At 40.6% G+C, this 22,086-nt stretch overlaps 3 protein-coding genes across 5 annotated transcripts; 1 reads left to right on the top strand and 2 right to left on the bottom strand.

The window, feature by feature from the left end:
* The first annotated feature begins 200 nt into the window (after positions 1 to 200).
* xaf1 (XIAP associated factor 1) lies at positions 201 to 4,652 on the top strand. The gene is made up of 7 exons (XM_075474082.1): positions 201 to 319; positions 950 to 1,085; positions 1,209 to 1,265; positions 1,649 to 1,883; positions 1,964 to 2,031; positions 3,541 to 3,777; positions 3,858 to 4,652. Exons 1-7 carry the CDS (start codon positions 282 to 284, stop codon positions 3,942 to 3,944), a joined length of 858 nt encoding a protein of 285 aa, XP_075330197.1. The 5' UTR covers positions 201 to 281; the 3' UTR covers positions 3,945 to 4,652.
* A 117-nt stretch (positions 4,653 to 4,769) lies between these two features.
* tekt1 (tektin 1) lies at positions 4,770 to 9,336 on the bottom strand. Its single transcript, XM_075474081.1, has 8 exons — positions 9,251 to 9,336; positions 8,489 to 8,663; positions 8,226 to 8,391; positions 7,560 to 7,688; positions 7,283 to 7,429; positions 6,439 to 6,664; positions 5,180 to 5,376; positions 4,770 to 4,973 (listed from the first exon to the last, which is right to left on the bottom strand). The coding sequence occupies exons 2-8, from the start codon at positions 8,652 to 8,654 to the stop codon at positions 4,814 to 4,816; spliced, it is 1,191 nt and encodes a 396-aa protein (XP_075330196.1). The 5' UTR covers positions 8,655 to 8,663; positions 9,251 to 9,336; the 3' UTR covers positions 4,770 to 4,813.
* Positions 9,337 to 9,603: 267 nt separating this feature from the next.
* LOC142388617 (inositol polyphosphate 5-phosphatase K-like) lies at positions 9,604 to 22,007 on the bottom strand. Of its 3 annotated transcripts, none has more exons than XM_075474077.1 (14): positions 21,882 to 22,007; positions 21,420 to 21,517; positions 19,180 to 19,284; positions 18,987 to 19,095; positions 18,707 to 18,823; positions 16,852 to 17,027; positions 16,574 to 16,685; positions 16,333 to 16,442; positions 16,197 to 16,223; positions 13,489 to 13,720; positions 12,155 to 12,292; positions 11,997 to 12,080; positions 11,812 to 11,916; positions 9,604 to 11,714 (listed from the first exon to the last, which is right to left on the bottom strand). In XM_075474077.1, exons 2-14 carry the CDS (start codon positions 21,503 to 21,505, stop codon positions 11,634 to 11,636), a joined length of 1,482 nt encoding a protein of 493 aa, XP_075330192.1. In that variant the 5' UTR covers positions 21,506 to 21,517; positions 21,882 to 22,007; the 3' UTR covers positions 9,604 to 11,633. The 3 variants fall into 3 exon arrangements, with proteins under 3 accessions (XP_075330192.1, XP_075330193.1, XP_075330194.1); XM_075474078.1 differs by having other exon boundaries at positions 21,420 to 21,513; XM_075474079.1 differs by lacking the exon at positions 16,197 to 16,223.
* Between the last annotated feature and the right edge of the window lie 79 nt (positions 22,008 to 22,086).

Below are 22,086 nucleotides of genomic sequence, written 5' to 3'. Positions count from 1 at the left end.
CGTGCCTCAGCTAATTCACTTTTGAGTTATTTCCATTCCTCATGAGTTGAAATCACATCTCTACACAAACAAGCATAATGAAGTTTACAAAACTCTACCTGCGCTGGTTTAATTTCTTGACAGATCTGTCCGCAATGCACGGCAGTCGGCGCCTCCTAGTGGCAGATGTGGCAAACAGCAGCACGTGGTAGAACGGATGCTTTCGCTTTCTGTTTTCGTGAACTGTGACAGAAGTGTTAGGTCAAATTGATCCTCTACACTCAGTGGATCAGCAGTGAAGGATGGACAGTAAAGAAGAAACGCGCACCTGTGGTCAGTGGTAAGAGTTGAAATATTTGTTAGAGGAAAAGTAACCGATTCAGTCAAAGATTTGTTGTCAAAGTTGGATTTAACGATCATGTAATGAACATTCAGAACGTAAGACGTAAACAAGTGTAGTAAGAATTAAGGTATATAATAAGGCGTCCAGTTTAATAAGCTCTAATAATTAAATGTTTTTTCTTGGAATCTTTAGAAATAGAACGACGGTGAGTGCATAATTTCACTTGTGTACAGTCGTCACAAGAAAACAAGTCATTTGCTTTCGTTTTCACAACCTCTCCCTCCTGCTTGTGAGAGAGATGATGGCGTCCTGTTCAGTGATCAGAGGGCATGTTGTTGGTGGAGTTCAAAGGGTGTGTCTCATATCTAACTCCAAACAATAACAGATCGGTCGGTTTAGTTTTTCTCCATTAGTGGAAAATATAACAATTTCCTGAGTGCTCACGATTTGGTACGTGACGTGATGAATTTAAAGTCAAATAATTCAATTTGCCATTTTTGTTATGCATTTCTTTTTTTTTAACTTACTTTTAAGATACACACAGATACACACACGGAGCTCCCCACTTCAGCTGTGAACATGAACTTAGAAAAAGAATTATGAAGAGTGTATGCTTCTCTCTTTAAGCCACAAAGAGGTTGCAGAGGCCAACTTTGCTCTGCATGAAAGCCACTGCAGCCGTTTCTTATGTCTCTGTCCTGACTGTGATGAACCAGTTCCCAGAGATCAGCTGAACGAACACAGAGAGGAGCAGCACACCCAGGTGCACACACACAACACACACGGTCACGTTTCCAACATGTCAAAAGACATATTTGACTAGCATTAATATTCTGGAGACATTAGCTAAACTCAACCGTACCTGTTCTTCTACATCTCTCTGAAGGTGAGATGCTCCAAATGTAACAAGAAGATGGAACGATGTCAGCTGCTGGACCACGAGGTGAGTCCCGTTGGACTGTTTACATGAACATGCGGTTTGGCACTGTACGGAGAACATCTATACTGTAATACAATATTCATATCTGAACTCAGTGTTTTTCTTCTTCTTTGGAGTGGCAGTAAGGTATATACTTTCAATTACTGAAGAAAAATGTTTTGACTACTGTAAGACGACAAAGGCCTAGATGAGAGGGACATTTTCGGGTTGATAAAAGACAGACCTTGCTTAGTATTAGGGATCCAGTGACTGTGGAGCTACTAGGGACTGCTGCTTTCATTTTAACTCTTACCTTTTAAACATCTGATCTCTGACTGTCTGATACCAGGTTTACAGTAACATGTAGCGCACGGTGTGCCTCAGTCTGTCTCTGCTCTGCCTTCCAGTCTGACGAGTGTGTGGAGCGTCTGCAGAAGTGTCAGTTCTGTGAGCTGGAGGTGCCATGGAAGGAGCTGGAGGACCACGTTCTGGTGTGCGGGAGTCGCACTGAGCTCTGCAGGGACTGTGGTCGTTACGTCAGACTGAGAGACCAGCAAGAGCACGGCTTGACCTGCTCAGACATGGACAAGAACTCAGGTCCACCTCAGACTGCCAGCAGTGCACCGGATACAACTATGAAAAGTATTTTTCAGCCAAAACTCAGTGAATCTGCAGAATAGATTTTCCCTGTTATTCAACTCCCACTGTGCTTCTCTCAACAGCACAAATAACAGTGAGCTGTATCAGATGTATGGTGTCATTTCCAGCTGAGGATATGGTCAAACATGAGGTATTTTCAAGCTCTCATTGCTACGTTTTATCAAGGTAAACGCATGAGATTTGATTCAACTCGGTCATCATTTTTATAGTTAACAGCAGGAGTAAAAACTCTCAGAACAAACTGGAGCCTTAACATTGATGGCACAGATAATTAGCATGCTTAAGACTTTTAGTTAGTTTTTCTCAAATTTACGCACTCTTTGAGTAAATTTACACTTATTTGAACGCAATAATTGTACCTAAAGGTAAGTTTTCTCACTATTTCTAATTATTTAATGATTTTAGGTTATCATTGTTGGCCTCTTTTGCTTAAGATATTTATTTCTATCTATTTTCTATTCATTTTTTAAACATAATCATTTTGCAGTTCAAGAGAAATATGCTTTCTCTTTCTCCCTTTGTCACGGTGCACAAAATTTGTGCTCTCCAGGGATAGGTGGTTTGGTGGTGTAAAACAACGCTTGTATGAAATACAAAAAATTTGAAGCATTGTCGGCATGCATTTTTAGGCAAATATATCAGAGTTATACTGTTATTTCTGGGGGTTAACACATGATTGGAATAGATCTTTTTCGTATATTTCGTCAGTTTTGAGATCCGGCACCACACAGAACACATTCCGAGCTGCAGTTCAGATATCCAGTCCATGTGGTTTTTACTGGTCACAACTGCTGACTGTCCATTGTGTTACTAAACAGTTCCTATAAGCTCGTTCAAAGTTTTATGACTTAGGCCAGTTTAACACGACACGTGGCAAGATTGTGGCTTAAAAAAAAAAAAAAAAAATCAGTACCAACTGTGGTTCAATTGCAGACGTGGAAAATGAATTTGAGAATAAAACAGCCAGTCAAGTATTTTCCTCTCAGCTTGACATGTTGTGGTCTGAACTCTCGGGTCGTGCAAGGCAATGATTCTCATATAGAATTGTTGATTGTAATTTGTGTGTGACCAAGTTTACATTTGTATGGTAGCTGAAAGCTGTTAAACAGATCTAAAAATAAACATAGCCAGCAAAAGAGAAGAGGGATATTGAGTTGCTCACTTTACCTCTGAAAACTGTTCACTGCTGTGAACAGAGCTGTGAAAGTATGGTTGAAAAGGGAGCTGTTGTTTTGTGTCTCCATGTTATTTTGACCAAAGCATGTCAGATGTCTCTTTTAGACCTCAGGAAATTGTGAAAAATGGGCAGAATAACTGCTTTAAAAACATGACCATTTTATGGCAGTAACCCCAGATTGCGAACATTGCTAGCCTGTTGTTCAATATAAAATCTTGCCTTGCAAATGGTAGTCATAATTTAGAAAACTACTACTAAAATGTTTTTTCTTTTCTGAATTCCAGGTGCTTCTGTACTATTGAATGTACTGTGCATGCTGACTTCCCCCAAGTGTTGTGAACTTAATAAACATGCAAAAAATGTGATTTTTGTTCTCTTTTTATTTAAAGTCCAAATCCACTGTGCAGCAGTTTACTATAAACATGCACTAATATATGTGTCTGTTGTCACCTGTCACACCAGATGGAGTGTTTTCTAGCAACCAGTTGGGACAATGAGAAAGCTGAGCCAAAGGAGGAAGAGAGGGAGGATGAGGATGATTTCTCCAGGCAGGGGGCCACTCCTCAGTTAAGCAGCGCAACCTCCCTGACACACACTCCCAGCCGTGGTCGATGGGTTGAAGGAAGAGACCCAAACAAGATCAGCACCTGCCCACACTGTCATCTGGCCCTGCCCCTCTTTACACTGCATTGGCATGAGGTAACGCTCCTCGATCACACTCAGCTGTATGCACTTTGTTGTTCCTATAGTAAGTTTTTTCTTCCTCTGTGTAATTTTAGGTGAAATGCCAAACCCACGTTCTCTTGAAATACAGAGAGTTGAAGGGAACTCGTCAGAATGGGTCGCTGTCTCATCCAGGCTGTTAAAGTGTATTATTGCTTCTCCTTTCCTCTAAAAATTAATGTTTACATCATGTTCTGTTTCATGACTTATAGTTTGAACAGACACATGACTTTAATGCCTGCACGAAGAAAAGACAGTTCAGAATGTATAAGTCTACCTTTCTGTGAACTTGACACTCCTAGCAACTTTATGATACAAGGGTAGCCACTAACTAACACAAAGTGTCTTTGTCTAAATCAGTCAATAGAATGCTCTGGGTGAGAAGAATTTGAACTTTTCGTTATATTGTATTTCATTGAGCAGCATTTTTGCAGTCCTTGATGAATACTTTCTAACTTCTAATAACTGTTTCTTTCAATAAAAGATAGAATATGAAAAGATAATGTGTAAATCTGTGATTTGAGAAATATGTGTTGTGTTATGAGTTGAATTATGCTAAAAGTAAGCTAAAATTGCTAGCATAAATTCAGACAAATTGTGATATATTATTTCACAAAATGTTACATTTCTCACTAAGTGAATCTTACAGCATGTTAGCGAGGTAACATTGGTTTTATCAGTTGGCTACAGCAGGCAGAAATGGACTAAACATATTTAGTAACAGAAATGAGAACCAGTTTTTCTGCTACAACCCATTTACACACAGAACTGCACCTTCTGCTGTATTACAAGCCAGTAGGTGGGATATTTTATCAATTTAAGTCATTAATAAAAACATAATGAAAAATAAACACTGCTTCAGTTCATCTTTTGAATAAAAAAATTCTTAAAAGGCTTTTTACATGAGACCAGCCAAAGAAACAGACTGACAGACACTTCAAAGTTAATTTTAGAGGACTGTATTTTGAAATGAATACCACATACAGATAAAACCTTTGCTGTTGTTCACTCTTTAGAATTTATGTATGATGATGGACTCCCTGTGATGTATGCAGACCACCTCATCAACGTAAAGAGAGTTGGTTTTCATATCGATGCTTTCCTGAAGCTTCAGCTGGCAGCGAACCAGTGCTTTCTGCCCCTCCTCTGACTGGGTCACCTCCTCATGCAGTCTGAGAGCACAGAGATAAGATACACCACATGATGATGAGCACCCAACAGCAGTATTTACATCTAGAAACAGATTGTTTCCATCAATTCCCCCTATTTGTTGGATCTATATTAGACATTTCTCATAAGCAGCCTATACAAGATAAAATACTTCGCATTTTAAACTTATTGGGCACCCTGTCCCATGACAGGCGTGTAGGAGCCTTACTTGTTGATGTGAACACTGAGCTGCTGGATCTCAGTGAGGAGCTGGGTCTGTGCTGGATCATGGCACTGCTCTTTGCCAGGTCTCTTGTGGCGCAAAGCCAGTCGGGCCTGGGCCAAACTCAAAAAATGCTCATTCTGTGTGATGGCCATGTGGAGATCCTCTCTAATCCTCTGCTGGCTGGTAATCTCAGACAGAATCTAGAGGGAATGGAGGCATCACTAGAGGGTCAGCCAACCATTTCAAATTACTGCTACTTGAGGTAAACTTCTAAAACACACGAATACTAAATCTGATTACCACACAAATTAAATCTGATATGATTTAGGAAAACATACTTGTGTTGCTTGAAATAAGCATAGTGGAAACTTACATGAATCTCAAGAGAACAATATTAATTTTAATCATCAAACTTTAGCAAAAAATCTCTAGATCTTTGGTTCAAATCCCTGCTGGGTTATTTCTGTGTGGCGTTTGCAGGGGTGGGTTCTATCTGGGTACTCCAGCTTCCTCCAAACGTTAGGTTAATTGGGGACTCTAAATTGACTCAAGCAGTGAGTGAGAGTGTGCATGGCTGTGTGTCTCGTTTGTCTCTGTGTGGCCCTGTGATGGACTGGCGACCTGTTCAGTGTGTACCCTGCCGCTTGCCCAATGGCGCCTGTCATAGGCTCCAGCCCCCCGCGACCCTGAATTGGATTAAGACGTTATAAAAAATAGATGGATGGATGGATGAAACAGAAGACTCTTCATGTTGCCCAATTCCCAACCCTCTGGTGCCTTTTTTTCAGAGTATTTTTTACAAAGATACTCATTCAGCATTAGGTTTCATTTTGTAGCTGCCACTTGCAGCATAATAACTGCACAATTTTGTCTGTATCTGACACACATCGACCTTTTGAATTAGACAGAATATTGAAGTTAAAGACTGAACTAAACACTTTGATTAAATCTGCTGCCAACAAAATCAAGTTTATGCAACTTGTATGTCTATGCAAGAATAATATTCCAGGCTTGAGTAATGAGTATAATGTCTCTTGGTAGGGTGTCAATACTTCCCTGTACTATCAAAGTCATATTAATATCCACACCAATTTTCTCTGATAATCCATTTAAAAAAAAAAAAAAAAGGAAGTCAAATGTCTCTCGGCCTATCGTTCAGGGGTGAAATCAGTATTTACTGTAGCATCTGTTGCACTCATTTAGTCTCTCCTTGTAGGTAACTCCCTCGTCAAACATATAATATACCGTACACTGTTCCCTACCTTGGGCATTTTATCCTCCATCTGGCTCTTGGCAGACTTGATCTGCTGGACATTCAGCTGAATGGCTGCTGATGTAACTTGGACCTGCTTCTGAATGTCAGCTGCTGTTTGCTCCAGCACAGACTCCACCAGAGCCCGCAGGGACAGGGAGTTGGTCTTCTGTTGCTCCGCTTTGGCTATGTTGATGTCTGAGAAATTCTCCCACTGCATTGGAGTCACTGCCAAGCTAAGAGATGTTCAGAAACCCATGAAGATTTAGAACTGAACATTTTTATTTTTATACATTTCCTGATCCTGTAAAAAGCATGTGTGGTATCTCAGCCCCTTCTGGACATCCACTGTAAAAGGAGACAATCAGCCATAACACCAATATCTATCTGATGAGTGTTGAGTAGGCATGGACATGTAACCTGTCCTTGCCTATTCTGTCTTGTGGTGTCTGACACAGGGACATTGGCTGTGGATCTTGTTGCAGATATGTTGCAGGTTGAGGGAATTTTTGGATCAAGATGTTTTTCCGCATTCCATGTACACTTGATCTGGTTCAGATCTGGGAGATTTGGAGGACAGATTTGGATCTTGGACTTCATGTCATGTGCTTTGAGCAATTTTTGAGCACATTTTGATACATGAGAAGATGTTCTCGATCAGCAGCAACGTGTACATGCACGCTATGTGTGTGGCATCCTTGTGCACCCGAGGTTTCAGGAAGATGATCAGTGTTATTCATAAAACCTGGCAGTGGCTCATTATAATGGCCGATGGTTTTACTTTGAATAATATAAAATATTTAAAAGCGTTTAAACTGTGTCTTAAAGGAAACAACATAAAGCAGGTAGTTTACCTCGGCGCAACAGTCATCTTGTTTTTTGACCTCTGCGGGTTGTTGATAGAATGTGTGGTCATTAAGGCACAGGAGTCGTCGATGCACTGAGCTTCAAACTTCCCCTTCAGATCCTGCTCTAAATGGTAATTAGCGGATCGGTTCAGGCTGGAATATAAAGAAACAGGTTTTGTCGTGATTAATCACTAAATGCATTGTCTTTTATATAACCAATAACAGGTCTTCATAATTCTATGATCCCCATTATGGAGTGAGTACTTTGTCCTTTTTTTTTTACCGTATCTGCTCAGAGATCTGTTCTAACACACGCTGCAGAAGGGACGCCACTCCCTCAATAACTTCCCGCTCTTTCAGCAGCTGGGCGTCCACCTTGTCATGCTGCCTCTCAAATGGGTCACGTTTCATTCTGCAAGCCCCATAACAAACAAACCCTTAATCATCCAACTCATCCAAATATATTATACACTTCTTTCTTCACAATTGCTATGACTGTCATCCTCTGTGAACACAAAGAAAGTTTTTAGCTCTTATGCTGCCTGTGTTTTTACTCAGTCATGACTCATTATTGTGTTTGCTGTTTTGGTCTTTTGCTTACTTAATCCAATATAACCATAGTAAAGTAGTTGAGCAGTGTTAAAGCCAATACTAATGAGGTCCATAAATGAGGGTAGACAAGTAGAAAAAAACAAAAACCGGTGTAAACAAAAAAAAAAAAAAAAAAAAAAGGCTTCAAATCTATTGATTGGTGGTGTGGCAGGAATATCTGATTCAAAGAAATGTACCCTATTATCCCAACCTGAGCTGTACAGTGGGGGGTAGAGGTATAGACTTCATGCATGAAATTACTGAAAACTAAAGACAGCTGCAAAATGTTTGAGAGGTGGAGGAATGGAGGTTTCAGATTGTTAAAAATCCTCTCTTCTCCATCATCTGGCAAATTCACCTTTCCTCCAAACAGAGATTGGTGATTCTCAGAGGCTCCTTGCTCGCCTCCAGGGCCTTCATAACTCTACTCTGCAAAGCTATGAGGACATCAGTCTCCTCCGTTATCTCCTCCAGCTTCATCTCCAACTCCTTCTTCAGAAAATGGATATCTCTGACTCGCTGGTCTGAGTAGTGAAAAACATTACAATTCATCACTGAAATATCTGCATCTCCATTGTGTGCTAAACGCAGACACCATCTGACTGGTGCTCGGCTACTTACCAAATTGCTTATTGTCATCGTCTTGCATGCGTTTGCATGTTTTGTCAGTCTCCAGGATCAGCCTTTTGCATTCTGCTCTGAAGAGCTCAGAGTGGTTCAGCATGACCTCAATGTTCACCAGATCGGGTCCTCCACCCTGCTGGGGACTGTGTTCCAGGACAGACATGGTTCTCCGCTGACAGTCGGGAGGAAGGTTAAAGAGGAAATGGTAACAATGTTGCTGCTGTTGCTTAGAGAAAACCAGAGATATATGTATGAATCTTCGCTCGTTTTATTGGAGACTCGAGGGATTTTTTTTTCTATAAGAAATGTAAAAAATAACGTTTCTTAAACACTTTTAAAAAATATATTGACAGCAATAACAAATGCTCATTATCTTATTATCTCTGAGACAGGGGTAACGCTTGGTAGAAGTCTAGATTCATTCTCAAACGGTGAATGAGACAAAAAAAAAAAAAATACATTCGTTAACGAGCGTGCTTATCAAGAGGTTGGCTCGGTCATGTTTTAGATCTTTCTGCTTCAAATTAAATTTCTACCATTTCATTAGATATGCATATGCGCCACGGTTACAAGCAAAGTGTAAATAATAATATAGAGTTCCCAGTGTTCTTTTGAAAGAAACTCTGGCTATAAAAAGCTCGCGTTAGCATTAGCCGCACAGTTCCCTTTGCTGCTGGCTGACGAGTTTTCTTCAAACCTGAAACCGACTTTACAAATGCAGTAACTCCAACCAAAAGACTCAACGTTTCGCACCCCTACCTTGTTTTGTGCCACTGGAACCCCCAATTATAACAGCTACCTCTTGACAGGAGTGAGGAAGTGGCAAAACAAACGGTTACTATAGAAACCGATGATGATGCGTCAGCCGGCCGCTGTCCGGTTTATGGAGGTTTCCGTCAGCAGCATCAACAATGGAACTATAAACTTTCAAAATATTGTATTCATGTAGGCTACAGTCTAACGGTATCATTAAGAAGTTACTGGTCAGACGACAGAAAATCTATAGTGTTTAAAACACTTATCTGGTGGGCCCAAAAGCAGCAGGTAATATTGCAAAATCATGTTAACTTCACGTCATAAAGAAGGATCAACAAAACACACAAAACTCAAGTGATACTTGTTTAATATTTGCATTTGCAACGCTGTGAGTTGTCGGTACTTTGTTACAGTACATAATTTAATCACTTATTAATTATTACAAGTAGCTGGAGAAAAAAAAGAACAATGATGTTGTTTTGCCAACAAAGCAACTGATTCCAGTGAACAACAACATTCAGATTTAGCTAAAAGTTAAGAACAGAAGTACTCAAAAGTGTTCTCAAGAAGAAGCCATGAAAATGCTGCCATCTTGTGACAGATCAGCTATAAGAAAGTGAAGCAGCGTTCATTCAAAGCAATCATAATTTCAAAGGCACTTACTGAATCCATATTGGTCAATAAAAAGAAAATATTCATATTTTCTCTGTAACACTAATAATAACATGACAAACTATACATATTGGTGCATGAACAATAAACAGTGCAATATTACTTTAAGTTCACTGTGATGTCACAATCAGCATTAAAAGGGAATAATTTATATATATATATATATTTTTTTTAAACTCCAAGGTTCCAGGTTAAAGAGTCAGACAAAGTTCAAGTTCCAAGATACAGTTGTCTTCAAGTTCTCCAAGAAACGCTGAACTTTATCAACATACAGCAAGGAGAAATCAAAGCTGCTCTTCCTACAGCAGCCCACTTCTGTGAATGTTTCAGAAACACAAGTCATTTAAAACCGTGAGCGGAACCAGCTCAAACACTACAGAAAAGGTTTTCAGGGCAGAACACAGAGCAGAAGAAGAGCAGGAGCCAAGACCTAATGATTTTCCACATAATTCCAAATGAAGACTTGTATTTTTACAAACACTGCCACATATCTCAAAGAGTGGAGTAGTGGTAGTAGATAATGAAAATGGTTTCTATTGTTAAAGAGACTGTTTCATCACCTATTTGTGAATATACTGCAAAGTAAGTTCAGTTTCACTACTACCACCATTATCAGCCGAAGTTCTAGGTGTGCATGATCTACAAATAAACAAAACAAAGCAGAACAACATCCTTCACTATTCACCAAAAACTGGACCTCTCCCATTTCATCTTCAATCATCAGCACTTCCTGCACTCAGGGCTCCTCCTGTCTACGATGCCTGTCGACCACAGGTTGTAAGAGAAGTCTAATCACTGACATCACCAAACCACTGCATGTTCAGAGCTCCTATATGAGCCAAAAGAGTGTAAGCTGAGATGTGTTAAAGGCACATGGACTGAAATTTCAGTCCTAGGTGGTAGTCTGAGCACTGCCTTTAAATGTAAAGCTCTAAGTCAGATTGAAATGAGCTTATGGGAAATGTTTAGCTACTAACAAAGGCATTTCTGGTTTGCCTTGAACAAGCAGATTAGTGGTATACAACCATGGACTGACATCAAGGATTCCAATCTCTTTCTATCTACCAGCTCCACAGTGCATGCTGACATTTCATTCTCCACTGTGAAACAATTTAGTCTTTCAGAACACATTTGTGTGATTACGGTTCCTTGTAAACAAAAAGTGGCCAATAAGCTTTGTGCATTTTATAACTCCCTTTCCCTTTTTATCACCATAGCAGTCAAGTGATAATTGACTGGAGGGTTCTTGCCCTCCTAAATGAGCCAATCTTAAATATGAAGTCCTTACATTTTTCATCACGGAGCTGATCACATACAGCAGCACACTTGAACAGATCTGACAACGTCCTTCTTTCCCATTTTATCAACATATCAACATTATTGCTCATGCTAATAATATATTAAATTTCAACTGTAATGTTACAATAGGATATCATAACATAATATAATAACATTCCATTGTAATATTACAAACAGTACAGTAACTGGTCAATCACTCTCGAGACCAGTCAGAACAGAATACTGCAGAAGTGTAAGAAACTAAGAGCCACACAGATGGATGGAGAGGTTAGTAGGGATGAGTGACAACACGAACAGGTGGTTTCCTGCTCCGTCAGCTGCAGGCTAAGAAACAGTTACAAAAAAACAAGTTGTTGTTCAAGGAATGGAACGTCTGGATTCATCTCAAAGCCATACCACATCCACGAGGCTTGCTTCAACAAGCTGCAGTTCTGTCAAGTCCGTTGGTATTCTCAGGCAGCAAGCCTTCTTCAAGGGCTACCCTGGACTCGAGCACCTAAAGGAAAAGAGGGAGGTTTTTATTTATTTATATTTATTTTATTTTTTTTAACACATCTGTTCTAAGTTGCAATATATTTTTGCTGATAACTGACCTTGAATGGTTCACTAATTCCGATGATGCTCCGGAGAGTACTACTGTAGTAACACAGCACACACTCTCCCCCCCTCACGGGGATTTCTTCTTTACTCATAAACACCTACAAACACAGATGTGTGTAAATCCTCTGCAGGTTCAGCTCATTAGTTCAAACTGCACTCCACCTTATCGGACCACTACCTGCATCAGTTCCTCATTGAAAGCTGCCTCATCGTCTTTGACCCACGTGTAGGTGATGTAGTCTGACACACTGCTGAACCCCATCTAAAATTCATGCCATCATCAGAGGTTTCATAATGAAAACAGAAAATTCAAACAACTAAAGGTAAACAACCAACCTTGTAGAGTCCAATCCAGTCCCAGGTACTGGAGGGGAATGGCTGCAGGGGGCTGTAGAGAACCATGGCATCTATGTCAGCGCTCCAGTCACCCTCTGCCTGCAGACGCACCAGAGGAGTCTCGTACATCTTCCTCAGCTAAAAGGACAGAGAGGACCACTCAGAAATTTGAACTATTTTGGTATTAGAAAGCAAATAATTATACAACACATCAGTCAATGTAGAAAACATCTAAAACAGCATATTAGCATAACTTTTATCCTGACACTGAAATTTGAAACAAACCCAAAGTTTCATTGTTAAACTTTAGTTTCTTCTTTGGTTCAGTTCCGATTCTGATTATATCCTTGATGAACTTAATCTTTGTCTGTGTTCAGTAAATTGGATGTGGTATGTTCCAAGTAGGGCTGGGCGATATCTCCAGTTTTTAAATTATATCTATATCATTTTTATACGAGGCATAGGAATAGACAGTATCATTTATAGGCTAGAATCATACTAAGAGGGCCTCTAGTCATCCCATTACAGTGAGTGCAACCCATCCCTTCCCCACAAAACTGCTGCAGCAGCAACATTATTATGCCGAGAACTGCACGCCCATCAGGGGAACACGCACAGCTAAATAAACGGAGATTACCGGTTATTGTCTCTCATTTCAATGATTTATGAGGCGTATTACAGATCAAAATCGATGCACCATTGTTTGCAGGTTTCATACGTCATTTAGAGCTATTACACTGAGAGAAACGTTCTTTATTTGCTTAATCTGGTCAAACTTTTTGTTTTTCTGGTACAGCATTTAACACACTCGTGAAAAATCGCTACGTTGACTCTCTGCTGAATATACCTGGCAATTGATGTTCATGTTTTAAAGCTTTTTAAAGCTCACTGTAATGATGTCATGGGTAGGCCATGTACGGCATTAGATTTTTTGGAGAATGCATTTGGCAGTGCTGAGTTTGGGGTTGCCGACATTTTTTTATACGAAACCTACAATGCTACATCAAAATACATCAATTATGATGCTGGATTCACAATTAGACCCTCAAATGTCTGTATTTCAACACAAGGAGGGCATGCATTACTTGAAAGTGCAGAATTTGGGATTCCTGAGATTTGCACGCCCTGTTTTTTAAGCCGGTATGGGTCAAACATGTGTGAAAGTCTCACTGATGATTCAAAACAGATCCATTATGGCATTGAGCAACTTAAAGAGCTCAAAACAGCCACTTAGAAATGCTGTACACCTTTCCTTTTGCTAACAGGGTCACATACTGTATGTATTCTCTCTAAGCGGCTTTGTATCTCCAATCTCTTGAGCTGTAATTTCTCACCTCAAGTGTGAAGATGCCAATGACAGGCTTGTGGTCGCTGATGCCATACTCCATTTTGCTGGTGTACAGGTCTTGCCTGACCTTCAGAGGATACTCCTCATCTTCTTCAATCTGCTTGTCCTTCTTTACATCCGCTCCGATAGTGTTTTCTTCATGCCCTTCAGGGGGTGGCCCTTTGGGTCGAATACGCCACAGAATCCTGTCAGTCCAGGCAGGTTTTCGCTTCTTACTGCTAACCACGTGGTTACAGAGGATGTATGGACAGAGAGCAGAGAGGAGAGTTGGGTGACAAAAAAATCAACTTTATGATAAACAAAAAAAACATTAAACTAAGTAAAGTTTAAACAGTAACTGCCTCATGCGACACAACAACGTAGGTATCAAGTTACAGAAAAGGAGCAAAGAATATCTATCAAATTAGACTCAATGTCAAAGCAGTCTTAATCCAAAGGGAGGTTTTAGCCATTTTGTGGACGATATTCCCTAAAAAGTCAGGAGCTTCAGTCAAACACGGGCATGAGGGGAAAAAAAACCATTGCCGATGTTAGAGGGCCTGTTTTTTGTTGTTTTTTTTTTTTCAAATTACTTATCAACTGTATTTCTAACACGAAAGCCTCAGGTGAACTCGGCATGGTTAGAAAAAAAACTTCTGTAAGCATTGGTTCTGCAGACAGAGATGTCTTAGCAGAAAAGCATTTAAAAACTCAACTGCAACCTTGAGGTGAACAGGCTACAACAGCTCCAAGAACCAGAATTAGATGCTGTAGCGGACACACGCTCCCAAGAAGAAGACAGCTGTTGAAAAGAGGGCACATGTTCTGGTGAATTCTGATTTTAGCTGAGGCTGCATTTGGTGGTGAAATGGGGCAGAGATGTTCTCTTCTCATATTTAGGGCCCCTTTCATCCAGATCAGTTATGGCCATCCCACATCTTATCAAAGTATTATTGCTGACCATGTGAATCTTCTTATGACCACATTTTACCATCTTCCAACATGATATCCTGTCTCAAACTGCTTTCATAAAACCTGACAGTATTGTCCCTTATCCAGTACAAAATTACCTTTCTTTCTCAACCGCTGAAAATTTTGAAATGTGGTGGAAAATCCCATTGAAACCTTTAGATTTACCGTAACTGATTGAATTTGTCGTACGATTAATCATTTTTTCAAAACACACATTTTGTGTGTTTTGAAAATGATGAAGCCCGAATCCAGTTTGAAAGACAGATTCCCAGAGATGTTGCACTCAAGGTCTTTTTTGAGTTAAAAAGTCTGACACTAAATGTCCATCACTGTTTATGATTGTAGTAATTCAATAAAACTGAAATAAGAAACCCAAACATATATCAGAGTTGGCACTCTTTATACCCCCATAGAGGTTTAAGTCTGCATCACTCTCAGCCCTTACAAACGGCCATTGTCCTCTAAAAAAACAACATATAGCCCTCAGAGATGCTGACTGGCCTAGTCTGAGCCGGGAGGGGCTCAAAACTATTGACATCATAAGAAAAGAGACAAGGTGCCAAACAAAGACTTCTCAACAAAGAAGCAAAGGTGAAAAACAGACAACAATTGAAGTGGACAATCTTCAATATCTTCATCAACGATTAGTTTTATTCACTTCCTCACAAAGGAGATCTTTGTCCACTTTGAAATCTTTTCCACAGCAGAGCAAAGCTAAAGGACCATGATAGCGCCAACCAAGAGCAGCCCACAGCTCAGGCAGTTCAACATAATTCTAATACTGCCCTCAAGTGGCAGGAGTACGCTACAACATGTAGATGTGGGTTTAAGACGCCCCAGTGCAGAGACCCTGCAGAGGTATGTTCAGACCATAAGTGTGTGGGTGAGATTCTGCATCAGCATAGAGAAAAACACACACAAACAAAATGATCTAGTCATAGTGCCCATATTACAAAAACATCTCTCTGGGGCCATGCATGTTAGTTATTATTCAGCAGCTATTTTACACACTTGTTTCTATCCTGTATCAACAAGGTTAAACAGCTGCAGGATGGTATTAAACAGTGTGGCTTAATGTTGGTTAATGGAGGCTATGCTAGTTATGAGGTACCCAAAGATGTTTTGTTGTTTTGTGACAAACATGTTTTTTCCATCTTATCTGGGAAGCATGCACGAGCATGCAGAATGTCGTGCCTTCATAAATCAAAATGACCACTGTTGATATCCATTCATGCCATGAAAACATCTGATAAACGTCTGCTTTTTGCTGGGCTGGTGGAAAGCTTCTTTCTGCATTATTACCACCAACTGTCTGCCAGCAGTTGGACAAAATAAAAAAAGTTACAGTTGTGCTACAAATTCACTCATGAAAACTTTGATGATGTAGTGGTCCAAAAATCCAAAGGGCACCTATAACAGCAACAGTAATGTGAAGAATCTGTTAGATAAACAGACATTTCAGGCCGTCTTTGCAAAGACAAGCTCAAGTTAGTCTTGTTAAAACTGTTAAAGTTCTCTGCTTTGTGTCTCTCATTTTAATTTGTCATGTTACAGATTCATATCATTTTCATTAACTCCTTAGAAGCACAACTAAGCCATAACATTGTATTGCATAAAAAGAGACACTACTTTCACCAACAGGTTAAAAGTAGTCTTATGCACATGTGAAGTGTGGTTAAAGCCAGTAAATGTGGACAAATATATTAAGGGAGATGTGCATACAAATGTATTTTGAACCCTTACTTAAAGCCAAACCATGTCCCATAGAGCCTGTAAAGTTAAAAAGAAGTGAAATAAAACAAACACAACGGAGTTTAAATAAAAACAGGATTCAAAATCAAGACTGAAGACACCCTGCGTCGTACTTGGAAATGGTTACCTGCTGTCATAAGTATCAGAGTTCAAGTCAAACTTGAACGTAGGCTGGAAGTCCAGTGGCCCTTCCTCGAACTCCTGCAACAACTGTTCTTTCTTCTTCATCATGTTCAACTAAAAATTACAACATACAGAATTCAAAACTTCAAACAGATTCATCCAAGCTGGTCAGGGCGATCGTGTGTTTTGTAGGACATTGAAGTCTTCACATGAACAAGAGTTGAAAGACGCTTAAAGGGTCAAACCTGGTCATTACTCCACAACAGGTTGTAGGACTGATTGTTGATACAGGAGCGTACAAAGTGCATGCCATGGTCCTGTATCCGGAAGTTAAGATCTCCAAACCAGAAGAGCAGCCTGGACACAGAGACAGAGGACAGAAGAAGATTGACTGGTTGAGGGAAATACAAATGAAAAAGTTTGACGAATTATGGAAAATAAATGTGTGGCTAATGTTGAGCAGGTACAGTTAAATGTATAAATATATGGGTACACTCAAGTTGGCAGTCTGTGCTTTTCTCACCTGTGGTCAGTTACTCTTGGAGCGTTTTTACAATCAAAGCTCTGCGTGTCCATGATGTACTCAAACTCATCCACTCTCTCTGTGGCGTATTTCATATGAGCAGTCAAGTGGCAGTTAAGGAAGCAGAGTGTGTGGCCATAAAAAGACAGACGCACAGACACACCACCTTTGTTACCCTGAGGGACAAACGTGAATAAGTGAGAAACGTTTGAATGTGCTCAGCCACTGTGCACTACTCCTTCATTGCTGCAGCTTTGTGACAAAAAAAACTGCATTTCAACATTCAGCTCCAGTTCCGAACTTAGACTCACCATGTGAGACGTTGTTTAGCATAAAGTGTGCCACTTTTACACATCAAAGTGCGAGTACAGATATTGGGGAGGATAGCTCTCTGCTGCAGCGGGTGGTGTCACAATCAGCAGGTCATCAGGTGGCGCTAACAGCACATTTACAACAGCTCTTAACTCATTTGAGCTCTGTTCAGCAACTGTGTCCTTTTTTGTTTTTGTTCGTTTGTTATCACAGGGATAAATACACCTGAAAGTTAATGTATTCGCTGGGAAAATTAGAATGTTTATCAGCTGATTAATGCCCATAGTTACAACAAACCACGTCCATATATATTAAATCATTCTAAAAAGTCTACGAAAATAAAGCTTCGATTTGATCATACATTTTTTCACAGACTTAGATTTGAATCATCTGTCTGCTGAAGTAAATTGCTTGATAACTGTAGTTGATGAGCCAATCAGATTGCATTGTCCATTGTTATTAAAATGTTAATGACTTCTATGGAAGATACAGAGCCGGTTTGGTTTGATGCTTGGCTCTACAATCATTTAGGAGCTTTGAAGCCGTCTCAAAGATTGACAGATGAATGTCTTGAAGGGCTGAGTTCAGGCTGCACACTCATTGATCCACACAATATACACCGATCAGCCATAACATCAAAACCACTGACAGGTGAAGTGACACTTCTCATCTTGATGCAATGCAATGTTCTGCTGGGAACATCCTGGGACTCACATGGATTTCCCTTTGACACCTACCTAAACATTTCTGCAGACCAACGTCCTCACCTCTTAACTCTCCAGATACCAATCTGATGGGATCTGATAGCATCTGTGGAAGGCAAGCACAATACACGAAGATCCTCCCAACAACCCACAGGGCCGAAAGGATTCTTTGCTAGGGTCCTGGTTTGAGACACTCCAGGACACCTTCAGATGTCCTTTGACCAAAACTTGACTGGTCAGAGCTCTTTTGACAGCACACTCTGTGTTAGTCAGGTGGTCATAATGTTGGGGCTGATTGGGGCATAGTGTTAGAGAGCTGGGGCAGACAACTGCAGATGCCTTTTAGACAGTGTGGCTTTATAATCATTTTGAAGATATTCATAGTTAAGTGTCACATGAACAAACGCTGGCAGGATGGGTCCACAGCAAATCTGAGGTGACTGACAGCACAGCAGCTCGGGCAGAGGAGAAGATAATGCACTTCATGAGTTTCATTCTGCTTACCAGGAATTTTTATTGGATAAGAAATTAAAAAGAATGAGCTGTGGACAATAGCTTACTTGTGTTACCATGATGGCATCGATCAGTAGTAGTATCTGTGTGCCCACATTACATTCATGGTACAAGTAAGTTTGGATACAGCTAGCCTATTCTGTAAGCTAACATATAAAAAGAGTCTCTGTAATTACTGAGTTTAACTTTTTAAAAAACAGAAAAAATCTATCTCCACTCTAAAACTTTGTTGATCTTGATAGGGGAACATATCAGACACTATTTAGCGTAACGCTACATCACTGAAATACTTGTGAACACACACTGTGAGTCTGTTTATCGCTCACCCAATAACCAAAGATGCCTGTGCGTGTGTATGTTGCCTGGATATCTCTGATGAAGGGGATGTGCTCCAGTTTGGAGAAGAAGAGCAGCAGCAGACCCTGCATTCTCATGGATGACACCTGTTAACACACAAACATTAAACAAAGCACACCACAAAACTCTGAAGATCAAGAATTCAGGCAGACTTGTTTAAAATATTTGACACTTGAAAGTTCTTCTTGTTTACTTGTGAAAGTGACTTCCAGTTGTAACGTGTGTGCATACATGTGACACAATTTGTACCTTGACATATTTCTGTGGCGCTAAGGTGGACATAAACAGATGACTCCACGGGTCATCAAATACCATGTCTGACACGAATCTCATCGGCCCCGAGTACACTTCCTGCAGACTGAATTCACAAGCAGTTTTGATTGTCAGTCTGCTGTATATCTACTTCTCTAAACAAATGACTAATATCAGAAATCATCTATACCCAATGACGTAGAGGTCTGCGCTTTTTGGTGAATTGAGGTGGAGAAGCGAGATCACATCGTCTGGAGGGTCAACAGTGGCCACGTTCCACGTCACCATGTGAAGCCTGCGGGTACAGACAATAAAAAAAACGTCAACCTGAACAAGCTCTGAGCAACAACAATCCTCTTTTCAAACACGTTTTTTACATTCTACTTTCTACATTCTGTGACAATCCAGTGATTGAAAAACATTCAGCGGTAACACATTCCAAAGAAAATAAAGTAACTATACTGTGGGCTTCACAATCACAGAGGCTCTTTCAGCGTGACCACAACCATGGATGAGCACATCACATTCGAGTGCGAAAGCTGCTACAATATATGCCGTGTTATGCTACCACATGCAGATCAGGCTGTTACAGTTAGCACATGATGAGACCAGTCATTCTTTTGGCTATTCTCAGATAAAACATGCAGAAATTCAAAGGAATAAATTATACTGGCAGGTTTCAATTAGCAAGAACGAAGAGAGTCTGCTATTGGCTAGTGATAAGGCAGGTCATAAAACCCAGAGGAAAAAAAAAAAACACAACGGAGACAAAGTAACATTACTCCTGTACAAAGACTAACGGCTCAATGAGAGGCTGCATTATCCTCCACCTGAAACTGTCCTTTTTTGGCTTGTTGGCTTTCTTGGCACAGACAACGAATGCGTTGTCAAGGGTCTTGACCATTCTCTCTTGCAGCTCATTTTTGGGGTCCAAGTCATCCACGCAGGTCATTAGCTGGCTGATCCGATGGCGCAGAGCCAGTTTGCTCCCTGTAGAGTGGGTGGCATCGGAGGAAAGGGTGTCACTGCGAACACGGCCTATGGCACCAAACAGCCGACTGATTTCATCCATTCCAGCTCAAGTTATGGAGCGTAGCGAGGTCAGCTTTCCTCCTGAATATCCCAATGTTGAAGTTGCAAAACGCAAAAGTATTTCTTGAAGGATCAAAAACTGCTGGAAGTGCACCAAGGCAGTGACAAAATGTATCAAATTAAACTAATTTAAAAGAGAGACAATGGAGCAGCAAGCCTGGTCACATTAGAATCAAACCACTGAGAGAAGTGGAAAGTCCAGGCTGGAGGATTTGGGCGCCCCGCAGTGTGACAGAGTGATTAGAAAATTCGTTAATTTGTCTACAAGTCGCCTTTGTGTAATAAAAACTACTTCTAATCTCATTGTCTCAACAATGGACCTATTAAAAATTGAGAAACCACCTTGCATGTGTGAACGTAAAAAACTCAATGCTCCTTAGCAAGCTGCTGAGCACCCAGCTGCTCTTTCCAAAGGCTGGAGAGCAACACATTGTTTTTTTACTCCAAATCCGCATTAGGTGTGTTTTGTTGGGCAACCTAATCCACCTGCCAGAATGCAGTCAGATTTGTGGACTGGTAAACGCTGCACTGTGTTTAGTCTTGGAGCACATTCAACTCTACATGACACCGACAATTAGGCTTTTCAGAGAATTCTCGGATTACCAGGCACGAAACAAAGGGTTAGTCCGTTATTTATTGGAATCCTTTGATTTGGTGAAGCAAGAGAATGATTCAGCAGCTGGAAAAGTGAACGCCACATATCAGAAGTGAACAAGTTGAAAAGGAAAAAAAATGCTGAATAATGCTGACGATGTCAAAACTTTCTGACCATCATCTGTCAATGCACATGTGAAGGAGGAAGAAATTAGCTTTGAAAGCTGCTAAAAAAAAAAAAATTAAGTTTTTTTTTTTAAATCACACAGTAACGACATCGTGAAAAAGCTAGAGGGATGATTCATTGAGGGAAAGTGGACAAGCTTGAAAAGTCCTTCTTTTAAACTCTTTCAGTACCTAAAATGTGCTCCAAACAAAAAGTGGGCTTCATGAGGCAGGTAATCACATCTCACCAGACAGTGACCCATACTACTCGCTCAGTGACGGGTTATTGGTCTTACACCAGGTTCTCCCTGCACTGGAGAGGAGGATATTAACATATCTGAATTTCTGTTGTGTTTCTCCGTCACAGCTGACTTTAACAAACTTGTCTAAGTGACGCCCACGTAAGCGCCAGTACGCAGGCGTTCTCAGCAGCAACACTTGTAGCACGGCACGCTGAGCAGAGTTACTCGCACATGTCAGTGGCTGACGGTATACTGTGCTACATGGTTCCTGTTTGTTGAGAAGTAAAAACCACACGGAAGAAGTATATGCGACAGTGACCACCGGTGGATATCCAACCTGATGCCTTCCTCCTCGCCGCGTCCCTCCTTCAAAGAGCGCTCTGACTGATGGGCGTCTGACTGCTCCTCATTCTCCTCCATCATCTCCACACCTGGCTGGAACACATGCAATATTCAGGTTTCTGTTGTGGGACAGCAACAGCTAACACCGCTAACGTGTCTCATGGGCACTTGAGATTTACTACACAGCGTACCTCACTTTATTGCTCACCGCTGGGTTCTGAAAACTCAGAAGCAGCCACGAGCTGTCATGACCCAGCTCGTTGCATTCATTTATGTCTTGCTAACCACATATAACTGACTCAATGATGTCATCATGACCTGCTGCTATGGTGTTGTCTTTTTAAAGATAAACCACGCTAGCAACATTGCGCAGCCAGCTAAGCAGAGCTTAATGTTTCATTAAACATCTCAAGCTCGAAAGAACAAGTACGAATGGAGGTGTTTTGTGGCACACTACCTGGTATGCTTTGGTGGCAATTGTTTCTCTTCGTTTTTCTACGTGTAAAAACCAAAAGGTGTACAGTAGTCCTGAAGTCCCGGTTTGCGAGAGTACAGTAGTTTGTTGTTGTTCCTGTCCCTTTTGCGGAAGACAAAATACTAACCTTCAAAGTAAAAGCACGAATGAGCCCATGTTCCATGTTAGTTGTGAAGCGACTGAGGAT

This window comes from Odontesthes bonariensis, chromosome 9 (assembly GCF_027942865.1).
Source record: "Odontesthes bonariensis isolate fOdoBon6 chromosome 9, fOdoBon6.hap1, whole genome shotgun sequence".
Classification (NCBI taxonomy): Eukaryota; Metazoa; Chordata; class Actinopteri; order Atheriniformes; family Atherinopsidae; genus Odontesthes; species Odontesthes bonariensis.
Note: the sequence above shows the minus strand (reverse complement) of the source record. Positions and strands in the feature narration are given on the sequence as shown.

Coding starts and splice junctions, on each gene's coding strand:
- xaf1 (XM_075474082.1), top strand. CDS start 282: ATGGACAGTAAAGAAGAAACGCGCACCTGTGGTCAGTG. Junction 320..949: donor ACGCGCACCTGTGGTCAGTG/GTAAGAGTTGAA, acceptor TCTCTCTTTAAG/CCACAAAGAGGTTGCAGAGG. Junction 1,884..1,963: donor ACCGGATACAACTATGAAAA/GTATTTTTCAGC, acceptor TTCTCTCAACAG/CACAAATAACAGTGAGCTGT.
- tekt1 (XM_075474081.1), bottom strand. CDS start 8,654: ATGTCTGTCCTGGAACACAGTCCCCAGCAGGGTGGAGGACCCGATCTG. Junction 8,392..8,488: donor CGATGACAATAAGCAATTTG/GTAAGTAGCCGA, acceptor TTCACTACTCAG/ACCAGCGAGTCAGAGATATC. Junction 6,665..7,282: donor AAGATGACTGTTGCGCCGAG/GTAAACTACCTG, acceptor AACATCTCTTAG/CTTGGCAGTGACTCCAATGC.
- LOC142388617 (XM_075474077.1), bottom strand. CDS start 21,505: ATGATGGAGGAGAATGAGGAGCAGTCAGACGCCCATCAGTCAGAGCGC. Junction 16,686..16,851: donor CCAAGAGTAACTGACCACAG/GTGAGAAAAGCA, acceptor CTCTGTGTCCAG/GCTGCTCTTCTGGTTTGGAG. Junction 16,443..16,573: donor TGTTGTGGAGTAATGACCAG/GTTTGACCCTTT, acceptor TGTAATTTTTAG/TTGAACATGATGAAGAAGAA.